The 24,031-nt window shown below is 36.1% G+C and overlaps 1 protein-coding gene across 4 annotated transcripts in view; it reads right to left on the bottom strand.

The window, feature by feature from the left end:
• Window positions 1-24,031, bottom strand: part of TDRD3 (tudor domain containing 3) — a 246,058-nt gene that overhangs the window by 161,833 nt on the left and 60,194 nt on the right. For 2 of the 4 annotated variants that reach the window (XM_049853409.1, XM_049853408.1), the window contains exons 2-3: window positions 12,577-12,661; window positions 5,728-5,793 (exon numbers count right to left, since the gene is read on the bottom strand). In XM_049853409.1, coding sequence (XP_049709366.1) covers window positions 5,728-5,793; window positions 12,577-12,661 — 151 coding nt within the window. Of the gene's footprint in view, window positions 1-5,727; window positions 5,794-12,576; window positions 12,662-24,031 lie in introns of those variants that run through there. The other 2 variants (XM_049853411.1, XM_049853410.1) reach the window with 2 other exon arrangements.

Here is a 24,031-nt window from a genome sequence, read left to right as displayed (position 1 = left end):
GTGGTTTGGTTCTCGGCTGCTTACCAAGAGGTCAGCAATTCGAACCTACGGGCCACACCGCAGGAGGAAGATGCAGCAGTCTGCTCTGTAAAGATTTACAGCCTTGGAAACCTCATGGGGCAGCTCTACTCTGTACTATAGGGTTGTTAGGAGTGGAAATCTACTCGATGGCAACAGGTAATCTTTTCAGGAGCATCTCTCCAAGGCTTTTTTCCCTGTGGTGCCACTGAGTGGGTTCAAACTGCCAACCTTTCAATCAGCAGCTGATCACTTAACCACTGATCACAACCATGTGTGTATATGTATACACACACACACACACATTCTCCTACCCGAAGACTCCGAACATTCCCCCGCACTGGGGTCTGCCCACTAGTCCCTGCTTTAGAATCACAGGTCTAAAAGCTAAGAGTCTAACAAGAAAAGTAGCCTCCCCACCTCACTAAGCTGAACCAGGTCCCCTTTTGTTGTGTGTACACACCCTTTGTTTCACTGCATTCATATTGTTGGCTTTCCTCTCAATAGGCTATGTGCTCCAAGAGGGTAGAGGCTGCTTTCTTAATGTTTACATCCCTTGCACCTAGCACAACTAGGACATCCAAAAACTGCTTAATAATCCTTTTGTTTTTATTATAATCTATTTAGCTAGATATACCAGAAAATACGCCAGACTCTTCACATAAGTGATTTAATATACGTTCAGAACTACAAGGAGCCCTGGTGGTGAAATGGTAAGCATTTGGCTGCTAACCAAAAGGTCAGCAGTTCGAACCCACCAGGCACTCCTTGGAAACCATATGAGGCAGTTCTTAACTCTGTCCTATAGGGTCCCTATGCATTGGAATTGACTCAGTGGAAACGGGTTTGTTTCTTCTTTTTTTTTTTGGTGGGTTTAGAACTACAAAACACATTATTATTCATGTATTATTCGCCAGTGACCACTCTGTTAGTAAGAGGTAAAATCAGGATTTTGATTTTGACAAACTCCAGTCTGTCTCACACCAAAGCCTGTCTTCTTTCTGTTGTACCATTCTAAAACAATGACATGATTTCTTACATGCTAAAAATAGACGTAAGAATAAAGGACAACAGGAATATGAAATGTTAAAATTTAATTCTACTCAAAAGAGGTCAAGAAAATTAGGAGAGGAGAAGTAGCATTGAAGTTGAAGTTTGAAGAGTAAGTAGCACTTTGCCTGGCAGCGGAGAGAAGCACACGTCATTCCCCTGGCGATGACTAACGTGCGGCAGCAACAGAAGATGATGATCTTGGGGAAGCTGCAGCTCTCTCACCTCTAAAGTAAAGGGAAGGGAGTAATAATTGCTATTTCTTAGTGTTGTTCTGAAGATTGCATATTACATTGAAAGTAATACGGGAACTAGCACAGAATAAGCTCTCAATAAACGGCAGAGGAAGATAAAGAAGGTGATGATGGTGATGATTTTACTAAAAACCAGGGTTCTCCTAAATAACTTAGGAGCTTGGCATAGCAAAAAAGATCAGCTGGAAAGCAGATCAAAGGCATCAGGAGCACTGAAACAAATATCTTTGGGGGGAAAAAAAATCCCCGTTGCCATCAAGTTGATTTTGAATCATAGCGACCCTATACGATAGAGGAGAACCACCCCGTGGAGCTTCCAAGAAGCACCTGGTGGATTCGAACTGCTGACCTTTTGGTTAGCAGCTATAGCATTTCACCGCTATGCCACCAGGGTTCCCATCTTTGGAAAGGTAGCCCTTAACCTTAATCTCAAAATTTTCAAATGGTACTCATATTTATCAAGGGGAATCAGATCAAAATAATAATAAGAAAAGAAAAACTTTCTGAATCATAAAGATATTGGTACATTTACTGGAAGATGTGAATGGTTCTATCCCTTAGAAAATTTTAAAATAGCACATAGCAAATGCCTGGTAATTGAGAAGTAGACCAAATAATATCAAATAGGTTTTCCCAAACTTGGGATTTCCTGAAAGTTTAAAAAAAAAAAAAGTCCATTTATACGTCAAAATAACAGCACAAAACATAATTTGCTTTTTTCAATCATTCAGAGTAATTACAGCAGATGAAATTCTGGGAAAAGAAGGTGGGACTACCAGTTAAAAGTAAGACTTCTCCCAGGGTCATCTGCCTATTCCATGTCTTACTCCTTCCCCTCTCTAGCATTTTCTTCTCTGAGAGAATAAAAAAAAAAAAATTATCTTTAAAGTAAAGGTAACAGTTTGTTATTCAATTACCAGAAAATTATGTCTAACACATATTGTTTTGTACAGTCTCTTTTAAATGTCAAAAAATTCCCATAAATAATGACCAATAAGCATTTGTAAATATCAACCAACTAAAAAAGCATTTGTAGATAAGGCATAGTAAAATTAGGGTTTCAGTAACCCATTTTTCTAAAAAATAAAAGTGCATGTTTAATCTTAATAAGTCACTAAAAGGAGCACTGGTAAAGTGTAGTAAATTAACACATGGAAAACCTGATATGATTTTATTTAAATTTAAGCTTAAAACTTTTCAATTAAAAAAAAAAATCCAATTTCTAGAGTATCCTAGAGTGAGAAGGCATTGAGTTTTAATTTTAAGGCAGTGAAGCCATCTAGTGGTTAATACTGGTATTGCGAGGCTTTAAAAGGGTCACTTCTACTTGTAGAAATTGGTCTTATTCAAAGTTTCACGTTTAAAAAGTCTTATACAGTATGTGAGCCTTAGAACTTAGGTGTAAAAAATAAACATAACTGAAAGCCTTTCCTGTGAGAGCTCTACATCAGGACCCTCACATAGCTGCACTGGTCACACAGAATTTTTACATTTATCTATATTTTATAATTGACTTCTATACCTTGAATCAGAAGCTAAAGCTATTAAAATAACCACAGCAAAATATCAAACTTAGTGAGGAATATGAAAAATATTAAGCAGTTTGAGAGACTGCAACAATGGGCTCAAACATAACATCCTGTGAGGATGGTGCAGGACTGGGCAGTGTTTCACTCTGTTGTGCACAGGGTCGCTATGAGTCGGAATCGGCTCAATGGCACCTAAGAACAACAAACAACATGGTTTTACTTCCTTTTCATCATGGCCTTTTGCCATGATTCTTAACTTATTCATAAGCCACTATGTTCCAGGAGTCTGTAGTATCCGAGCAATTTAAAGCCTGCCCTGAAAACCCAGAAAAAAAGTTGCAAAATATGGCTATACCATTATATATCCCTCCACTCTCACAATGTTTATGGCTTAAAAAACACACATGAACTGCCTATGGGAAAATCTAGCTTAAGCTTAGAAGCCTGGAGAAAGTTGTCATTTTCTCATTTTCACCACTTGCTTTCAATCTCTGAAACTTCTCCATCAAGTTATAAGGGAACATTATGAAGAAAACATTAAGAATTGCAAAATAATGTTAAGAAGAGAATAGGAGGAAAAAGAAAGAGACCTGAGCAATACTATCATTGTTGTTGTTGTTGGGTGCCGTCAAGTCAGTTCCAACTCACAGCGACCCTACAGGACAGAGCAGAACTGCCCCATAGTGTCTCCAAGGAGCGGTTGGTGGATTTGAACTAACAACCTTTCGGCTAGCAGCCACTACGCCAACAGGGCTCCATCAGATTAATAATGAAGTTACTTAGACTTTTGGCATTTTACCTTCTCCCAAAATAACTGATAATAGCACTTATCAAGATTTTAGTGTCTCAAACTGTAGTTAACGATACTTTTCTGAAGGCCCGAGATCTGTTTTAGAACAAAGAGTTGTAAATTTAATATGCCCAGGGCTGTTTTCTCCTGACTATAGACCTATAATCTTTCTTATCCGAGCATAGATGCATCCACTCTCCATTCTTCCTTTCCACTCTCAAATACTCAAATGCTGAAAAATGGAGTCATCTCTTATTAATTATAATAAAAAAAAAGTTTTTTTAATAGCTGTTATTATAATTAATAAGACTTAGATAATACCATGTGACCATTTACTTTTGGCCACTCAAGGGAGGAAGTTTGAAGACTCCTTTCTACACTCATTTCTTTCTACACTCCTTTAATCTACCTGCAAAGAGGAAGGATTACGGATCTGTTGTGAAACTCCAGTACCTTGCATTGAGCCTCAAGGCTAATGAGTGAGCTTCCAAGGGTGCTGGAAGACACGAGTGAGGCCCTTCCCAAGAGACCCTAAGAGGCTAATGAAAGCAGCTCTCAGTAGGAAGATGGCCTCCTCTCTCATCTTGTAAAGATGCACAAACACTGCTTTGATGTTATTTAATTTTCCCACAGAGAACTGCTGTACTCATCATACCTGTCCAAGACTGTCACCTCATCTTCCAAAACCAGCAGAGTCAACATTTCCTGGAAATGTTTTCAAAAAATTCTCGGGTTTCATTACAATCCTACAAAATCAGAAACTCAGAGGGGCAGGAGCTGGGGACCAGCAACCTGTGAATCAGAATCGACTCCGCAGCAATGGGGTTACCCCCGCCCCAGGTGATTCTGGAGTACACTGAGCTCTAAGAAATACCACCATGACCAGAAAATAAACATAAAAAACCTGCAGAGGATTCTGAGAAGAACAGTGAAGAAGGATGAAAAGCTTGAGAATGAGAATAAACAAAGGAACCAAAATAGATGGCTTTATCAAAGAGAAACCTGTGGGGTGACATTTATAAGTCTTCAGTAAAAGAATTATTCACAAAGGAAGGTAACCAGATGTTCTCCATTTCCCCTGAGGGGAGATAAAGGAGACATTACTAATGTTAAGTTGCGTATAAGAGATTTAGACTAAAATATAGTTTGCTGACACGAGTGTTGCTAAACATAAAATGAACTGCTAAACGAAGTCGCAGAGCCTTCCTTGTATCTGCCTCAAAACTGGGAGTAGATGAGAAACCCTCTTCTGGTTCTTTCTAGCACCATGATTACCGTCTATTCCACAGATGGATTAACATTAGAAAAAGGGAGAAATTTATGTTGTTCCATCTTTGGTCCTTCTTAAATTATTCCTAAAACATCTGAGGTGTAATAAATACTTTAAATACCTGAGTGTTAAAATTAGAATATTTATTCAAACATAAAACATATGTTAAAAGTAGTTCTTCAGATTATAGCTAATGATGTTCCTCAGCTTAATAGCTCAAAACATGACTAGAAGCACACAGGAAACTCTTGGCTGACACAATTCACGCATATTTTGAAATGACAAGAAATTAAATATAAATGAATAGGAAGCAAACAACTGATTGGTATCTAAAAACTCATCCTTCTATTTAACAGAGAGATGGCTGAAAAAAATTGTAACATGAACACACATACGTGTAATGCAAAATGAGAGCAATAAGTAAACGCATTGTTCTGCCAAATTTCTCCTAATCTTCTCTCATAATCTTATACTTTTATTAACAAATTCATAAAATAAATATGACAATAAGTAATAAAAAGATAAGAAAAGGTCCTTTTCCTGAGCTCCAATAATGTCTAATAAGTCTCAAATGTTCTTTATAATTCCTGAAACAGAAGGGTTTATATACTCAATGTTGAAAAGTCACCAAAAGTTTAACTCAACAATTTTCCATGTGTACAGGAACACACCACAATGACAACTTTGTGACCTGTTTATCTCCAAAATATTTCTGTGCAGTTGCAGTCATTTTAGATAAAAAATAATTCCAATAATTTAAGAGATGTTGATAACTTAGAAAGTTAGCTAACTTAGGAAGTTAATGTTTTTCTTTACCTTTTCTACCTTTCCACCATTGATGTCACTGGGGAGGAATTTCTTGCCAATTGTTCTCAGATCTGTCTAAAATAAAAATATTGTTATTAAAATATAATCATAGAGAAAAGTAAATCTAAATTTCATAAACAAAAGATAAACTTACGTAAGGATTTATGGATTAAAAAATTAAATAAATATAGCAAAAAGATGGAAACAACCTAAGTGTCCATCAACAGATGAACTGATAAACTGTGGTACACACACATAACAGAATACTACGCAACTATAAAGAATAATGAGGAGCCCGCGAAACACCTTATAACATGGATGAATCTGGAGGTTATCATGCTGAGTGAAACAGGTCAGTCACAAAAGGACAAATATTAAATGGTCTCACATAAGAAGTCTAGAATAGGTATATACTCAGAAAGCAACAGAGGAGGAGGAGAAAGGGAGAATCACTTTCTACGTAATAGACACTCGTTATTTTTGGGTGATGGGAAAGGCAATACCCAACATAGGTGAAGTCTGCACAACTTGTTCAAGGTAAATGAAGATACTAAGAAGTACGCAAGAATGAGGTACAATTTTAGTAAATGCTGTAACATACAATTTTGTAACAACAACAACCAAAAAAAAAATATGTATGTGGTTACACAGGTAGACATGTATGCATATATGTGTACAGGAGGGCACATACGAGTATATGAGTGTACACATACAGATGCATCTGTAGGCATACATACATACATTTATGTGCACTACATATACATTAGTATATACAATAAACCACATGGGGGCACAGTTACAGATACTTCCTAGATACGACCAAACACCTCGTGGATTGGATTACTGGATTCGAAGGCTTAGGACCATAGTCTCATAGGAAAACTCAGTCAATTGGCATAATAGTTCATAACGTTCTATATTCTAGTTTGGTGAGTAGCATCTGGGGTCTTAAAAGTTTGCGAGTGGCCATCTAACATACAACTCTTAGTCTCTACTAGCCTGGAGCTAAAGAGAATGAAGGAAACCAAAGACTCAAAGAAGAAACTAATCCATGGGACTAACAGCCCATATGAACCACAGCATCATTTAGCCTGAGACCAGAACTAGATCGTGCCCGTCTATCATTACCTACCATTCTGACCAGGGATACAATAGAAGGCCTGAGACAGAAAGGGAGAAAAATATAAAACAAAACTCAAATTCCTAAAAAACGCAAGACTTACTAGACTGATAAGAGACTGGACAAACCCCCGAAACTATTGGCCTAAAATACCCTTTGAACTTGGAACTGAGGCTACTCTTGGTGTCACCTTTCATCCAAACAATAGATTGGCTTATAAAATGAATAATATCACCCATGAATACTGGACTCCCTTAAATAATCAACTATATGAGACCAAATGGTTTACCCTAAAACAAAGATGAGAAGCTAAGGAGATGCAGGGAAGCTAGATTAATGGAAAGAGAACAAAAAGAATGGAAATAATGAGAACGCTAACACATTCTAAAAAATGTAACCAATGTCATGGAACAAGTTGTATAAAAATTGTTAAATGGGAAACTAGTATCTTATATAAACTTTCACCTAAAACACAATAGTTTTAAAAAACTAAATGTCTATTGAATATGAGAGTCATAGCTATAATCAATCTTACAAATAACATAGCACAATACATAAAGTTGCTTAAAGTGTGCCAATAAGTTGAACAGTAATATACAAAGTGTCAATTCTGGTCATATTTCTTTAAGTAAAACTTTCAACATACTAACTATTCTCCACTAAAATCCAAAGGTTGATTTTATGTAAATTTAGTCTTACCTAAAAATTAATGCCACAATCCAAAATTAAATGACTGCTTTTGAGTATATAAACACAGTATATGTTTACAACTGAACCCTACATAAACTTGATATGCAGGGACATGAAAATACATGACTATGATACCCATAATATATCATACAAGTATTTCAGGGAATAATGCCACTGCAATAGCAAAGAAATTACAGTAAGACTTCACTACGGTATTTATTTCATCTGCTTAAACAAATTACACAAATAGAAGGTAGCACACAAGTGACTATCTGAAAATACTGAAGTACATTACTACTCAACAGACCAAAGCAATACGTAAAATGAAAACCATAATGGACTAAGATAAAGTTCCAGCCATTTCTGATATAAAAAGAAAACTTCAGCTACTACCTAATCTACATAAAAAGAGGACTTTTAAATATTATGGCTTCTTTAAGAAGTGAAAGCTAAAGGAATGGTAAAAAAAATTTACTCAAATGAAAAGTATCAGTATTCATGAAAAAGGCCCAATTATTTCAGCTAAGAAATTAACCTGACACTTGAGATCCCACCGAAACACCCAGTGCCGTCGAGTCGATGCCGACACTTGAGATAGTGAGGCTGATTTAATAACTACATTTGCATGGTTCTGTTACTTCTTAAAATATAGTAAACAGTAACTCTTCATGGCCTTAAGTGCAGAATAAAGAAAATATAGTGCATTTATTCACATAAATTATAAGTGAGAAATTTAGGTTAGACTTAAGGAGAAAACACCAGATGATTACATGTGATGTAAAATGAATATATAGAGACAGGAGAGTCTTCTTCAAACATCTACAATCACAGAGTATCCTCGTGTGTGGAATACCTTTACCTGGTCAACCTAAGACACAAGCATATATATTGCACAATGCCCGCCAATCCTTTCCAGTCTTTTAAATTATAAACTGTGCCTCAGGTTCTACGCTTTTTCACTGTGAAAATTCTGAACAATACAAGGGTAAAAAAATACTTTCTTTTATCAGTTTTTCCTATGTTATGGTTGTTTCGAGCATTAAATGTCAATCCATGTGAAACACAATGACTGGCACAGAGTTACCACTCAGTGAATGCCAGCTATCATAATTATGTCAGTGAATATACAACAACAATATGATAACATTTTGTATCATTTAAACATGCATAACAACTATTAGGTCAATGACACAACTAACAATTCATAAAAATATAGGCACATTTTGAAGTCACTCAAAGGCTGAAATAACTGTTCATCAGTAATCATGAAATTTAATTCAAACATTCAAGCTAAAATGAGGCATCGATGTAAAGTAGAAATGAGCCCTTGACTAAAATCCTAAAGTTTGATTCATTTCAAGCTGTAATTAATCAACCATACAACCTTGGACACTATCACAAATTCTCTAAACTCAGTTAATTTATTCTTATATAAAATGGAAAAAATATTACCAACTGTGAAGTGTGGAGCCACCTACCTTGCAGTAAGCTATTTGGCCTTTGGTCCTGAGTGAGAGCCTGATCACATGTGAGGTCAATGAGTGGGCGTGACCAGACCAAGAGGGACCGCCTGGGGGCCCAGTCCTGACTAGGCCTCAAGAAGGCATGATGTAATCTCTCATGGCCATGTGGTGAGGCCAGTAAAGGCCTTGGAAGATGGAGGCTATGTAGCTTCCTGGGTGGAGAGAATGAACATTTCCTTTCCGGAGGGTAAGCATGTCCCCAGGGGACATGGAAGCTCTGCACCAAGTCCCCACTAGGACCTTGCCCTCTGTGTTTGTATCTTTTTTCCTTCTATTAAGGATAGCCCCTTTACCACAATTTGTGACTCGTTTCAACAAATTTTGGGACATAAGACACAGAGGGGGCCAGCAAGCCCTGGGTAAATGGGGATGAGAGAGAAAGGGCTGTGTGGAGCACCTGGGGTCTGGACTGACCAGGGAAGGGAGGATGAGGTTTCCTGAACTGGTCTGATGTAATTGGTACCACAAGCAGAGAACACCCTGACTGCTCACCAACCCTATCTCACAAAGCTATTGTCAGGCTAAAAGAAGACAATATATTCAAAGTTTGCATAATACTTTAAAAAAATTATACACACATATAATAAATAAATGATATTTTAATGTATTTTTAGTAAAAAAAAAAAAAAATCTTTGAAGATCCTAAATTCAAAGTCAACTTGTAATACTGCAATAGCTTTATTATCCAGGCCCCATTTTATCAGGATCACTAGAATAACTGGGTCCAAGAATACTTTTACACTGAACATAAAAAAAACGCAGTAGATATTTAGTCTATTAAATTTTTCTTATAATTTATAAAGCATCCAGCTACATATACACAGACACACACATGTACACATACACACACAAAGATTACTATTTCCTCAAGTTCAATAGAATATCTACTTGGTAAATCATTTTATACTACACAGAATCTCAGAGAAATTTTTAAAAAATAACTTGCTTTTTAATTTTTACAAAGAGTGTTCAGTAATTTAAGACTGGACTACCGCTTAATTTTCTTTCTGAATAATTCAGTTATTTGTACCCCAGAACTACATCCTTGATTTCAATTCCTTTCCTCAATATTCTTATTTTCCACTTTACAGAAAACAAAATTAAGGACTCTCCTTTTCCACATAAAAATCTATGCAGAAAATAGTTAACACAGCAGGCTGAGCCTGCTGTGTTTAGAAGAACCTGCTTACAATGTTGGCCCTAGGCTGACATCTGGGAACCTGGCATTTCAACCATTCCCTACCTGAAAGTGTGGTTCACTGTTTAGACTGTTTGTACACACAACGTGATTTATGGTGAACACCTGCTTTTTTTTCTAGGAGTCTGGAACTTTGCTACATGATAGGTAGAAGCTACCTTCATGACCAGAACAATAAAAGCCTTGGGCACCAAGTCTGTAATGAGCTTCTCTGGGCAGAAATATTGTACACATGCCATTGCATTTTTCATTGCTGGAGGAAAAGCGCAAGCTCAGTGTGTCCCTTCACAGAGGGAAGAGAACATAAGAAAGCTTGTACATAGATTTCTCCACACTACTATGTCTTTTTCCATTGCCAGTCCTGTTGTGTATGTTTTCTCTGTAATAAACCTTACCCATGAGCATGTGCTGAGTCCCAAGAGTTCTTCTAGGAGATAATCAAACACATGAATGCTCATGAGGACCCACAAAACAAAAATCTCATATATTCATTGTATTTTCCTGGTAGGTTAAAAAAAAAAAAACTGTACAATTAAGATGTCCAATCTTACAATAATTAATGTTAAATTATCAGCCAAAACCAAACTCATTGCCATCGAGTCAATTCCGACTCATAGCGACCCAGTAGGACTGAGTACAACTGCCCCATAGGGTTTCAAAGGAGCACCTGGTGGATTTAAACTGACAACCTTTTGGTTAGCAGGCATAGCTCTTAACTACTATGCCACCAGGGTATTATTACTGATTAATAAAACCACCATCACTCAATTGAAAAAATTCAACAGGATACTCTAATTGCCTGACTCTATTAAAAGGTAATAGACTTGAAAAATAATCTGTTTAGTGTGAGGTTCACCCTGATTAAAAGTTTTTGTTTTGTTTTATCATATATCATAGTAGCTTTGGATTGGGTTTCAACTATATATGTCAGAGAAAATTATAAAGACAAATTCATTCATTCAGAAATAGTTATCTTGTATCTCTTGTGTGCACAGCACAAATACTTCATCTTGATTAATTTCACATAAAATTATAGCTAGTTCACTACTATGAAAAATATAAAAACACTTTTTATATAAATACATATATATCTTACCTAAGTATATAAATAAGAAAAAGAATAGATAATTGTCACAAAATCACCTTCCTATCATTTCTAGAAAGTTTTTCTTTTCTTAAATAAACATAGAAATAAAGTACAGTTTTTGTAACACTGATAAAAAGTTGAATTCACTAGTAGAATTCACTAATTTCCCAGTGCAAGTCAAAGAAAGTTGAAGTGTCTAGGGACTACTACTATTTTTACTCATAAATAACATGTAAAATTTCTAACTAGTGCTTACTCTAAAAACCTTTTGTCTTTCCTTTGTTAAAAGCCTAAATATTCAGTTCAGAAACAAATAATTTTTCAGTCTTATTAGATAAAATTTTAAAAACTGGAAAAAAAAATGAGTTCAGAGCATAATTTTTATATGTTTAAACTCAAATTTAGTTGTATAAATTTAAGCAATTTTAAAGAAGTTAAAAAGTAATATATTTCATTTTATATGTTCTTATTAATATCATCTCCACCTTCCATTAAACTCACTTTGTAACGACGTGATGCAATTGTCAGAAAATAGTTCTACTGTGAATTTCATTGATCACATATTGAAATATACAAATTTTATTGTTAATAAACTGTAATTGAAAAGGTAACATGAAAAACTTCCACAGGAGTAGCTGAGGGATTGAAAAAGAATATTAGTTTGCTTATATTTATATTTCAAACAACAACAAAATCAAAAGCCAATTCCAATTATGAAAAAGGTAATGAGAGACGGAAAAGAAATCCATGTGAAAACATAACAGTAATTACAGGTGGGTTTAGTTTTCATATTTTGCTTTTCTTTATTTTCTCAAGTTTCCTACAAGATGTACATATTACTTTTTTCATCAGGAAAAGTTACTCTGAAACAACAAATCCAATTGTCAAAACATAACCTGGCTAGAGTTTCTTTGAAATGAATATAGTCAGATTTCACTGCTATTATATAGCCATATTATGAAACTCTATAACTGATCACTGGGTTAAAAAAACTAGTATTAATTGCATTATTTTTCTTCGTCGTTGGATTCTGTGAAATAAATGCTACGAAACACACATTTCTAATAAAGTCGGCTGATTTGAGATCATCAAATTCAGCAAACATCACTGCAATTTAAAATGGACAATAAAAAAGTATTCTCTATATTACTTATCACAAAATATAGCTTATTCTATGAGAAATTTTTCATGAATATAGCTTCCATGTTAAAAGTGTTTATAAATTAATAAAATAACCTACATTGAGAGCAATCGGGATGATGTCATTTACATTGACTTTGTCAGGAGAACTTGTACAAGCTTCAATGCCTTCATCTGAAAGATACCTGTTAAAGTAAAATAAATGGATTAATATTTTCTAAAATCAAAATTATTATCTTAAGTCTACATAGGATTCTGTTCTCTAATATAAAGTGCTTCTACTCCAAATACTAGAAAAAAGTCCTAGATATTACCATTTATTTGCTATTTCTGATAAAACATAATGGAAAATGTATATTTTTTCTTTTTTGTATCCTTAAAAGGACTTTCTATTAATAAGGTTATCCATATGATTTCTCAGAAAGGCTATTTAAAAGTTGATATACTTCTTAAGGAATGCATGAGATATGCTTTGCTATTATAATATCTGACTTAATATATGGTAACACAGTAAGTTCTTAAAAGAGACTGAGATATGATGTAAAAATTAAACTGAAAATCATGCATTTTTTAACTTAGTCCAACAGAAATGTCCTTAAGCTACTTTCTTACATCAGTTTCTAAAGTCCCCTTTCTTTAACATAATGTTCTCAAGAATCCTTCAATAAATTCTATTGACTCCAAGTGGCACAAAACAGGCAACTTTTTACCACACACCTTTTACTTGTCCTGTCTTTGTTTTCTATTTTTTTACTCAGTCTTATTTGCCCTCTGTCCTTTTATCCAGTCCAAACCAACCACACTTCTATCCGAGACAATCAAAACAGATTATTGAATCTAAACATTGAAAAATTATGTCTACCCACTCACCGACACCCAACATGGCCATTTTAAAATCCTGTAATAAATTCTACATTTCAGATCCTACTCCCAAAAAGTCCACTTGTAAAATGCCCAATAATGTCTCATAATTTTGTAATAAGTATGTCCACTGCAGACACTCTCCCACGCATCTAAAACTTCAAGTCTGACAGAGCTAAACTCAAGCTCATTCTTGACGCCCAGCAATTCCACGATCAGTCTCAACTTTAGACTTATTCTAAGACACTAAGTCAATGTAAATCCTACTTGGAGAACACAATCTAAAAAACATGTTCCTTTAAGAAACAAAGATTGAATGACTTCTCAAAAGAAAATGAGATGAAAAGAAAGAATAATAATGTATAAAAGAACTACTGGAGATAAAATTGACAAACCTATGAAACAGACCACATCAAAAAAGAGTACATATAAATCGAACCAAGAATGTTAACAAAATTAGGTACCATTAAAAGTTTAAAAAATGACAGTGCTAAACTACAACGAGGAATGAAGGCAAGTAGTTAAGTGGGACACAAACGGAAAAAGAAGCATAAGTGTACAGACAAATCAACAAGAATGTTTAGATGGAGGGCAGGAATGCCAGTATGTAAGTGATCACAGAGCATAAATGTTTGCAGTAAACTAGGATGGCTAAAATACTACTTCAATTCAGAATTGCTAATTTAATGTCTTTATTAACCTATGAATTTTTCACTGTTTGTGGTGCAATGGGTTTCTCTTATATATGGCCTTTCTGGACTTGGGTTTATAATTCTGCCAAAATGATTAGCTAGTCCACCATCTTGCAATGGAATTGGTTAGTTTACTATGCAAATAGGATGCATAAAATCACCCAATAAGATTAAGTGACCTTGTGGAAATGGGTCAATTAGTATACAAGTTAAGTGACTGTGGTCTACCCAAAGGGATTGGTCAGCTCATGGTCCTGGTGGGAGGCCCATACCTTGAAACTGACAAAGAGCAGGCTTACATAAGGGCCAGTCCCACAGAGATTGGGGGGAGTCTTGCTACCAGGAAGAAGAGCCTGGAGCAGAGAGCGTACTTTGGACCCAGGATCCCTGCACTGAGAACCTCCTAGACACAGGTGAGAGAGAGGTGTAACACTGGAGACGACAAAAGAAACCAAAATCAGCAGCAACCACAGCAGCAGCCAGTGGCAGAGAAATGGCAGCAGCAGTACAAGCAGCGGGAACCAGAAGACTGCTCCGAGGCAGCTACAGTGAGCTTGCCGACCCATTGAGCCGGAGAGAGCTCAGTGACTTCGAGCTGGAGGCTTCTTGGCAGAATAGGGTGCCTCTGGGCACTTGCTGGAGGAGCTAAGAAGCTGCTAAAGCTTTCCCTACCAGTGCATGGCCAAGAAGCTGATACCTGTCTTGGTTGAAAGCTGTCCTGACTGAAGAACTGTATCCTGGCTCTTGAATTGTATCCTGTTACCTGCAAGTTGATCCTGATCCCCAATTGTAGCCTATTACTTCCCCAGTAAATCACATAATCGTGAATATGGTCTGTGAGTTCTGTATGGCCATTGCAACAAATTGTTGAACCCAGCAGAGAAGTGGACAGTGCTGTGGTGAGGACGGCTGGTGTCAGATATGGTGAAAAAGTTGGAGAGTGGAGCTGTCTGACCTCCACCTCATAGGCATCAGCTTTGGGCTGATCCTGATTCTCATCCCTCCTCTGGAATGTAGACGAGGTCTGTAGTAAATTACATATCATCTCACATATTTGATTCTACACACATTAATTAAGACTCTATCATATAAAAAGTACTGGGCCAATCAGCATGAAGGTTAGTAAGGAGATGAATATTAAACACTTGTCTTCAAAGAGTGCACAGTCTCATATACAGCATAACACAATATATAAATAATAATCATACAAGGCCAAAGTAATTATAAAAGAAATGATACGGGGATACAAAGGGGGAATGTTCATAGAAAGGGAACAGTATGAGCAAAACATGGACTTAAGAAGGTGTGAAGCACGTCCTAGAGGTGTTATCCTAGACCACTCTGGCTAGAAAACGAGAAATTTTAAGTATAGGTTGAGACCAATTTTAGAAAGCAACAGTACACAAAGGAATATGGATGATATATTAAATGTTGATTGGTTAATTACAAAAACACAATTTCCAAACTCCCACACACTGGAAATACAGTATATAGCAACTGATAGACTATGTTGTTTTCTAGAAGGGCAATTAAAATTAAAAAATTATAGGATGTCTGATAAATTAGTATAGATCTTAAAAGATAATTAAAGGTTACCTCTTCAGTTTTACAGATAAAGAAAAGGGGAATAGAGATGTTAATTAAACTTGCTGAAAAAATACAAACTTAAATAATGGCAAAGTTAAAACAAATATCCACGTGTACCTCCTTACTCGCAGTTCAGCCCATATTGTGATAACTTTTCATTACAACACACTACTTTTACTTATGAAACAACTAATGCTAGTATTAGGATACGGTCTTCTCATAAAGAAAAGCTAACATCTATACAAATCAATTACCTAATCAATTAGACACTTCACCAAAACAACACCCACAGCACAACTAGGCAAATTCAATCAGTGAGTTCCAAAATATTTTAAACAAGAATAGTTCTAGTTTCACAGTAAAAGGTCCAGAAACTAATATTAACTAATGATTAAACCAAAAACCAAATTAGAGATTCAAAAATTGTTGGACTAAAAATACCCATTCCTACAACATATAAAAAGAGGAAGTCCAGAAGTCAATGAAATTGAAAATAAGAAACTAATACAGAAAAATCAATGAAATCAAAAGCTAGTTCTTTGAAAAAAAAAATCAACAAAATTGATAAACAAATTACTAGCTGTAGAAATGAAAAAGGGACCATCACAACTGACTCCCTGGACATTAAAAAGATAGGAAAAAAAATACTACGAACAACTCTATGTCCAAAAATTTGGTTACTTATACGAAATGAACAAATTCTTTGAAAGACACAACCTACAGAAACTCACCCAAGGAGAAATAGATCACCTGAATAGGTCTGTATCTATTAAAGAAGTTTAATTAACAATTAATAACCTTCCAAAATAGAAAACGCCAAGTGCAGATGGTTTGACTGGTGAATGCCACTAAAGAATTTATACCAATCCTTCTCGAACTCTTCCAAAAAACAGAATAGGAGGGATCACTTTCCAACTCGTTCAATGAGGTATGCATTACCTAATACTGAACTCAAAGACATTACTAAGAAGAAAAATGACAGCCCAATATCTTCCAAAAATCCTCAACAAAATTTTAACCAAAGCCCACAATGTGTTAAAAAAAAAAAAAAAAATTACTGTATTTTTACACAAATAACATGTACCTTCTACGACTGTTTGTCAGTTGATCCCTTCCTCCACTGTAAGGTACATTTGTAAGCGTGCTATGCTAATTTTTTTACAGCAACATACAAAAATATTTGCATAGTGGCACTTACAAAAATACCTCACGGGGGGGGTGGGTGACAAACAAACATAGAGGGCCCACATTATTTGCGTAAAAATACGGTATACACCATGACCAAATGGGATTTATTCTAGGTATGCAAAGCTGGCTCTACGTTTGCAAATCAATTAATATAACTGATCATATCAACAGGGTAAAGAAGAAAAATCATATGATCTTATCAATAGATACGGAAAAAGCATTTGGCAAAACCCAACACTCATTCATGATTAAAAAAAAAAAAAAAAAAAAACTCTCAGCAAACTAGGAATAAGGGAAACATCCTCAACTGGATAAAGTTTATCTATAAAAAAACACATGCTGGCACCATACTTAAAGATGAAAACTAGATGCTTTCCTACTAAGATCAGAAATAAGGCAAAGATGTTTCTTCTTACCACTCCTATTGAATATCATACTGGAAGTCCTACCTAATGCAATTAGACAAGAAAAGAAATAAAAAGTAGACAAATTAGGAAAGAAGAAATAAAACTGCCCTTGTTTACAGATGATACAATTGTCTAATTAGAAAATCCCAAAGAACTGACCAAAAAAAGAAAAAGTAAAGGGAAAGAAACCTCCTAGAACTATTAAGCAATTACAGCAAGGTAGCAGGTAGCAAGGCTGCTTTCTTATATACCAACAATGAACAATTGGAATTTAAAATTTACAACACAACATCATTTACATTAGCACCAAAAAAATTTTTTTAATGGAATACTTAGGTATAAATCTACCAAACTATGTACAGGATATACATGAGGGGGAGGAAAACTCTGATGAAAATTCAAAAATGTGAATACAAGGAGAGATATTCCATGTTTATAGATATGAAGACTTAATGTCGTTAAGATGTCAATTCTTCCCAACTTGATCTATACAATCCCAGTCAAAAAATCCCAGCAAGTTATTTTATAGGTATCAAAAAACTGGTTCTAAAGTTTATATGGAAAGGCAAAGGAACCAGAATAGCCAACACTGTACTGAAAAAGAGCAGAGTTAGAGAACTAACACTACTCGACTTCAAGACTTACTATAAAGCTACATTGACCACAACAGTGTAGTAATGGTGAAGGAATAGAAAAACAGATCAGTGGAACAGAATAGAGGACCCAGAAATACACCCACACCAGTACAGTAAACAGACCTCTGACAAAGAAACGAAAGTTATTCACAGAGAAAGGACAGTCGTTTTAGTAAACGGTACTGGAAAAACTGCAAATATGTCCCCCCCACCCCGCCCCAAAGGAATCTACACACAGAGCTTGCGTCTTTCATAGAAATTAACTCAAAATGGATCAGAGACCTAAATGTAAGACTCAAAACTATACAACTTCAAGAAGACAACATAGGAGAAAATCTAGGTGATCCTGGGCTTTGAAACGACTTTTTAGATACAACACCAAAAGCACAATACATTTAAAAAAAAAAAAAATCAGTTAAGTTGGACTTCATTAAAATTAAAAATTTATTCTCTGAAAAAGATACTGTTAAGAGAATGAAAAGACAAGTCACAGACTGGGAGAAAAAAATACGTGCAGAACACATATCCGATAAAAGACTGTATCCAAAATATACAAAGAATTCTTAAAACTCAATAAGAAAACAAACAACACAATTACAAAATGGACAAAAGATCTGGACACCTCATAAAAGATACACAAATGGCAAGTAAGCACATGAAAAAATGCTCAATGCCATATGTCATTAAGGAATTACAAATCAAAGCAACGAGATACTACTATATACCTATTGTTGTTACATGCCGTCGAGTCATTTACAACTCATAGCAACCCTACAGGACAGAGTAGAACTGCCCCATAGGATTTCCCAGGAACTGCCGACATTTTGGTTTGCAGCCAAGCTCTTAACCACTGCACCACCAGGGCTCCAATTAGAACAGCTAAATCCAAATCACTGACACCACCAAATGCTGGTGAAGATGCAGAGCCACAGGAACTCTGATTCACTGCTGGTGGAAATGCAAAATGGTACAGCCAATGTGAAAGACAGCATGGTAGCATCTTACAAAGCAAAAAAAAAAAAAAAAACCTAGGTTTATTATTCAATCCAGCAATTGCACTGTTAGATACATACCCGAATGTGATGGAAATGTTTATATCAACTTTATTCATTATTTTCAAAAACTGGGAGCAACCAAGATGTCCTTCAATAGGTGAATGAATAAACAAACTGTGGTATATCCATACAATGGAGTATTATTTGGCAACAGAGAGAAATTAGCTATCAAGCCACGAAAACACATGGAGGAACCTTAAATGCATTCTGCTAAACAAAAGAACCCAGTATGAAAAAGGCTACATACTGTACGATTCCAATTACATGACATTCTGGAAAAAGCAAAACTATAGAGATAATAAAAAGATAAGTAGTTACAAAGTGCCAGAAGGAGAGGAAAGTGATGAATAGGTGGAGCACAGGTCATTTTGGGGGCAGTAAAAATATTCCATATGATACTCTAATGGTGGATACAGGACATTCTGCATTTGTTAAAACCCACTGGACGCTACAACACAAACAGTGAATCCTATGGACTGTAGTTAGCAATAACATAACAACATTGAGTCATCAGTTTTAACAAGTGTACCACATGAATGCAAGATGTTAATAATAGCAGAAACTTTGTGCAGGAGGAGAGTTGTATATAGGAACTCTACTTTCTGCACAATTTTTCTGTAAATCCAAAACCACCCCTCAAAAATAAAATCTACTAAAAAGGGAGAGGGAGAAAGTCCAATGAAAATTCTAAAGGCAGAAGCCATAAGGAAGTGAATATCTGACTTTACCTGTATGTACATCAATTACCATGTGATTTATTTCAAATAATGGCTTTAAAAGGCCTTTTCAAGAGCATACACAGTAAAACCTGTGAAAGCTAGAACCTGTATAAGGCGGAAACCTGTCACAGACGGAAAACGCAAACATTTTACACTAACAGAGAGTGAGAGAAAAGTTGTAAGACTGCACCTTGTCAAAGGTGGAAAACTCAGGAGACTCATAAAAACAAGAGTTTCATCAAGTTCTGGCTCTGACAGGTTTCACTGTATATTCAAAAATCTCTCCTCGCAATTCTAGCCTCCACCAAAAGAAGAAACCTAGAAACCAGGGAAATCACTTGCACTGCTTGCATCTACAATTACCAATTTTATTCACTGAAAACAACGAAATGTGTCTGAGTCTCAATGTCAAAGTTATACAAGGTCTGCCTTACCCCTCTTATTCTGAAAAATCAAAGGACTTGAGCCTTTCAGCTTTACTCCATAATTATCAAAAAACAGGAGACCTATTCACATCTCTCCCTGAGTAACATCTTAGTGACCAATCTGTAAATATTGGACCATTTTCACAGAAGGACTGAACCTAAACTAACCATAACTTGGGTTTGGTTTTTTTTGTTGTGGTTCACAAGTTAATCTTTTTGCTTCTGTAAACGTTTAAACTCCCAATATTATCAATGAATAAAGCAAGTGGTAAAGTAAAAAGTCAAATCTCAAATCGGCTTCAAAACGTACTACAGTAACACAATAACTGAAAGGACAAAGCCAATAGGATTGACCAAGTGGTGAATTAAAGTGGTCACCAAGAAGGAAAGGGGCTGAAAGCTGGATCAGGTGCCAGGCAGGATTTGATCCCTGTGCACACCTGCATGACTGCCCTTCAAGGAAGAGGATTATCATCAGTTCCCATGTGCCATCTTTGAGGACATAAAACCCAAGGGCACGGACCGTAAAGAAGAAAGGGATCCCAGGGAACTCTTGTTCACTAAAACAGCCAGCAAAAACACACTTTTTTTTTCCCTTTCTAGTCGAGATTTTGGAATAGTAACATTATAGATCCACTCATTGCTGCTCTGAACTAAAAATACATGCGAATATACTTTACTGACATGTGGGACGCTAACCCAACCCAGTGCCGTAGCGTCGATTCCGACTCATAGCGACCCTATAGGACAGAATAGAACTATGTGGGACACTAGAGGGCTAAGTTTCTACTTGATACTCACTGAATAGATTAACACTTTCTGACTAATTTTATCTTCAAGTAATAAAATTTTAAATCATCCCTTTAATAAACGCTGAAATTAAAAAAGATGATTTCAGAAAACGCCTCCTTTTCTTCATCAACTGATGTTCAAATTCCATCTTACTCGTAAGTCACTTTATTTGTAATTCTGATCCCCTTTACTTCAGAAAGAACATCTTTAAAAATAATTGTTATCCACCAACTTCAGGGAGGGTCTTTTTTCCTACTGTAAACATTCAACATATATTCAATAAAAATACTGAACATTGAATAAACGCCACTACCAAAACCATCTTCACCTCCTGTACAGAAGATACTCTGCATAGAAAACATACATGCCTAACCCCTAGTTTAAGCCAGTCAATTCACAGAAAACTTCAATAAAATAAACAACATCATTTTAATCCCATTTATAAAATCCAGGCAGTAGGTCCCCATGACACAATCAGTAAAGAGAGAGAGAGACAATTTTCCTTTGATCCATTCCTCTAATAGCAGGTAAAATTCTTGAGTCCACCTTATCCGCTGGCTAAGATACCCACCTAATAAGGAGGACCAAGGCAAACTAAAGAGCACAGGCTCCTCTAAAGTGGGCAGCCACAGCTCAGCTCCTCTTGACGGTCTGCAGAAGGGTAAACAGGTAAAGTAGTTACAGCCAGATCCAGTCGTTAGCTTTCAGTTGTTTTGTAAAGCCTTGGTACAGGCCAAACAAAACAAGTTTCAGCCTATATCTGGCACACACCCTCTGTACTTACTGCACATAATAGTTTTATTTCAGTTATCGGCTTATTTGCTCCTGTACACTTCCAAGTTGTCTTTGTATATGCACTGTTGTGCCATAAGTATCTTTCCAACGATACAATATTTCTGACCAACTTTCTTTTTAAGCAAAAGAGGAAAAGGACTTTGTATGACATTTGGAGAACAATGAATACAATTATGCATATAATAAATGCTCTTATCAGAGTTGCTTATGTCAGACTAAAAACTGCCAAATCATTTGGTTTTGGCCTAAATGTTTCATAAACTGGAAAGATACAAAACCCATCTGTTCATACTTCATGTGTCTTTACAGGCGGATGGGTGCTCTAACTGAACCATCGGAGCAAACACTGAAGTTCTCTTTCCCGATACCTACCTCCACCCATCCATTCAAGTCTAAACTGAGACCTGCCTCCTTAAAATAATCACAAAGAGATTCTATTATTGCACACTGATCTGAACCGGGATGATGACACATCGAAAGCAATCTTTAAAACGACAATGACAAAAAACCCAAATGGATAGGAACTCTATGAAAAATGAAAGGAGGTATCTGGACAATGAGTGCACACAGTACTCCTAAAAAAACCTACATCTGAATAAAACCTACATCAAATGGCCTCACGTAATTTTAGAGGCTTCTGGTCCATACATGATAAACTGCTGCCACATTGAGGTTGCCAGCCCAAGTATGGCATTCAAATAGCAAAATGGGAATTTAACAAATGAATTCCTTCTTATCCAAAAATAAAATAATTAACTAACTCTGAATTATCCAAGCCAGTATAGGGACAGGAAATAACAAAATATTACTGATAATTTTAAAAATTGCTTATATTAAAAGTTATTTTGAATTTAGCAAATATGGAAGTTTCTGACCCACTGCAAATTCCAAAATGTTTTTCAAAATATTTTTTAATTACCCTATAAAGATTTCTCTATTTACTCTGCCTAAGTACATCTTACATACTTTCGACATGCTGTCAGAAGGGATCAGTCCCTGGAGAAGGACATCATGCTTGGTAAAGTACCGGGTCAGCAGAAAAGAAGAAGACCCTCAATGAGATGGACTGACACAGTGGCTGCAACAATGGGCTCAAGCATAACAACGATTGTAAGGATGGCGCAGGACCGGGCAGTGTTTCGTTCTGTGGTGCATAGGGTCACTCTTGAGTCGGAATTGACTCGACGGCACCTAACAACGACTTGTTTCCATCTCTACAATATAAATGGATCATAACTGCTTAAAATCTGGTTTTTGCTACTATTTCTTATAGGCACTTACTGTACCCACCCAGGGACATTTAGATAATTAACTTGCTGACGCCCTCCTCTTTCAGGACAGAGGAAAATGGCTTATAAGTTCCATTTAGGAACGTTGTTTGGGAAAATACAATACTTAACCATATTTAACAAGATTAGTAACATAACAAATCTAGTAAGAATTTGGACACAAAATTTGCCATTAAGAGTCATATCCTGAGAGAAGGTACTATTTTATTTTTGTACAGATGAACTCAATGCAATACAGCTTACAGGTACAATGTTGTTTTGTCGTTGTTATTGCCATTGTTAGGTGCCATCAAGTTGGTTCCTATTCATAGTGACCCTATAGGGCAGAGCACAACTGCCCAATAGGGTTTCCAAGGAGCGCCTGGTGGATCTGAGCACCGACCTCTTGGATAGCAGCCAAGCTTTTAACCACTACGCCATGAGGGCTCCTACAGATCCACTGGGGCAGGAAAAAGTACTGACAAGAATTTAAATTGGTATACCAGCATTAAGCTGAAAGAATCCATGGGATTCCATGTCCAAATCTTTAATAAGCATGGCAGATAGGATAATCACAATTCTACTAAAGGTAATTCAGAAGGGGAATACAATGACACACAAATGGTAGGAAATGAAAAACGAGGTCTTTCATTTCCATTTCCCTTAACAACCCGGTACCTCTTCTATCACTACCGCTTTTTTTCTTTTCTAAGTAAAGTGGCCACCTACTATCCCAATCTTTATTAGAGCAATTACAATAAGGACCAAAAAGGAAGAACATGCTCAGCATTTCTAAAGCTGAAAAAACTGAAGAAAAATTCAAGCCTTGAGTTGTAATATTGAAGGATTCTATGGGCAAAATATTGAACAACTCAGGAAGCCTAAAAAGAAAATGGAAGAAATACACAGAGTCACTGTATCAAAAAGAACTGGTCGATGTTCAACCATCTCAGGATGGTACTGAAGGAAGAAGTATAAGCTGCACTGAAGGCACTGGCGAAAAACAAGGCTCCAGGAATTGACTGAATACCGATTAAGATGTTTCAACAAAGGGACACAACACTGCAAGTGCTCCCTTGTCTATGCCAAAAAATTTAGAAGGCAGCTACCTGGCCAACTGACTAGAAGAGA

The sequence above is a fragment of the Elephas maximus genome, chromosome 14 (genome assembly GCF_024166365.1).
Source record: "Elephas maximus indicus isolate mEleMax1 chromosome 14, mEleMax1 primary haplotype, whole genome shotgun sequence".
Classification (NCBI taxonomy): Eukaryota; Metazoa; Chordata; class Mammalia; order Proboscidea; family Elephantidae; genus Elephas; species Elephas maximus.
This window is presented reverse-complemented; position numbering and strand designations above follow the sequence as displayed.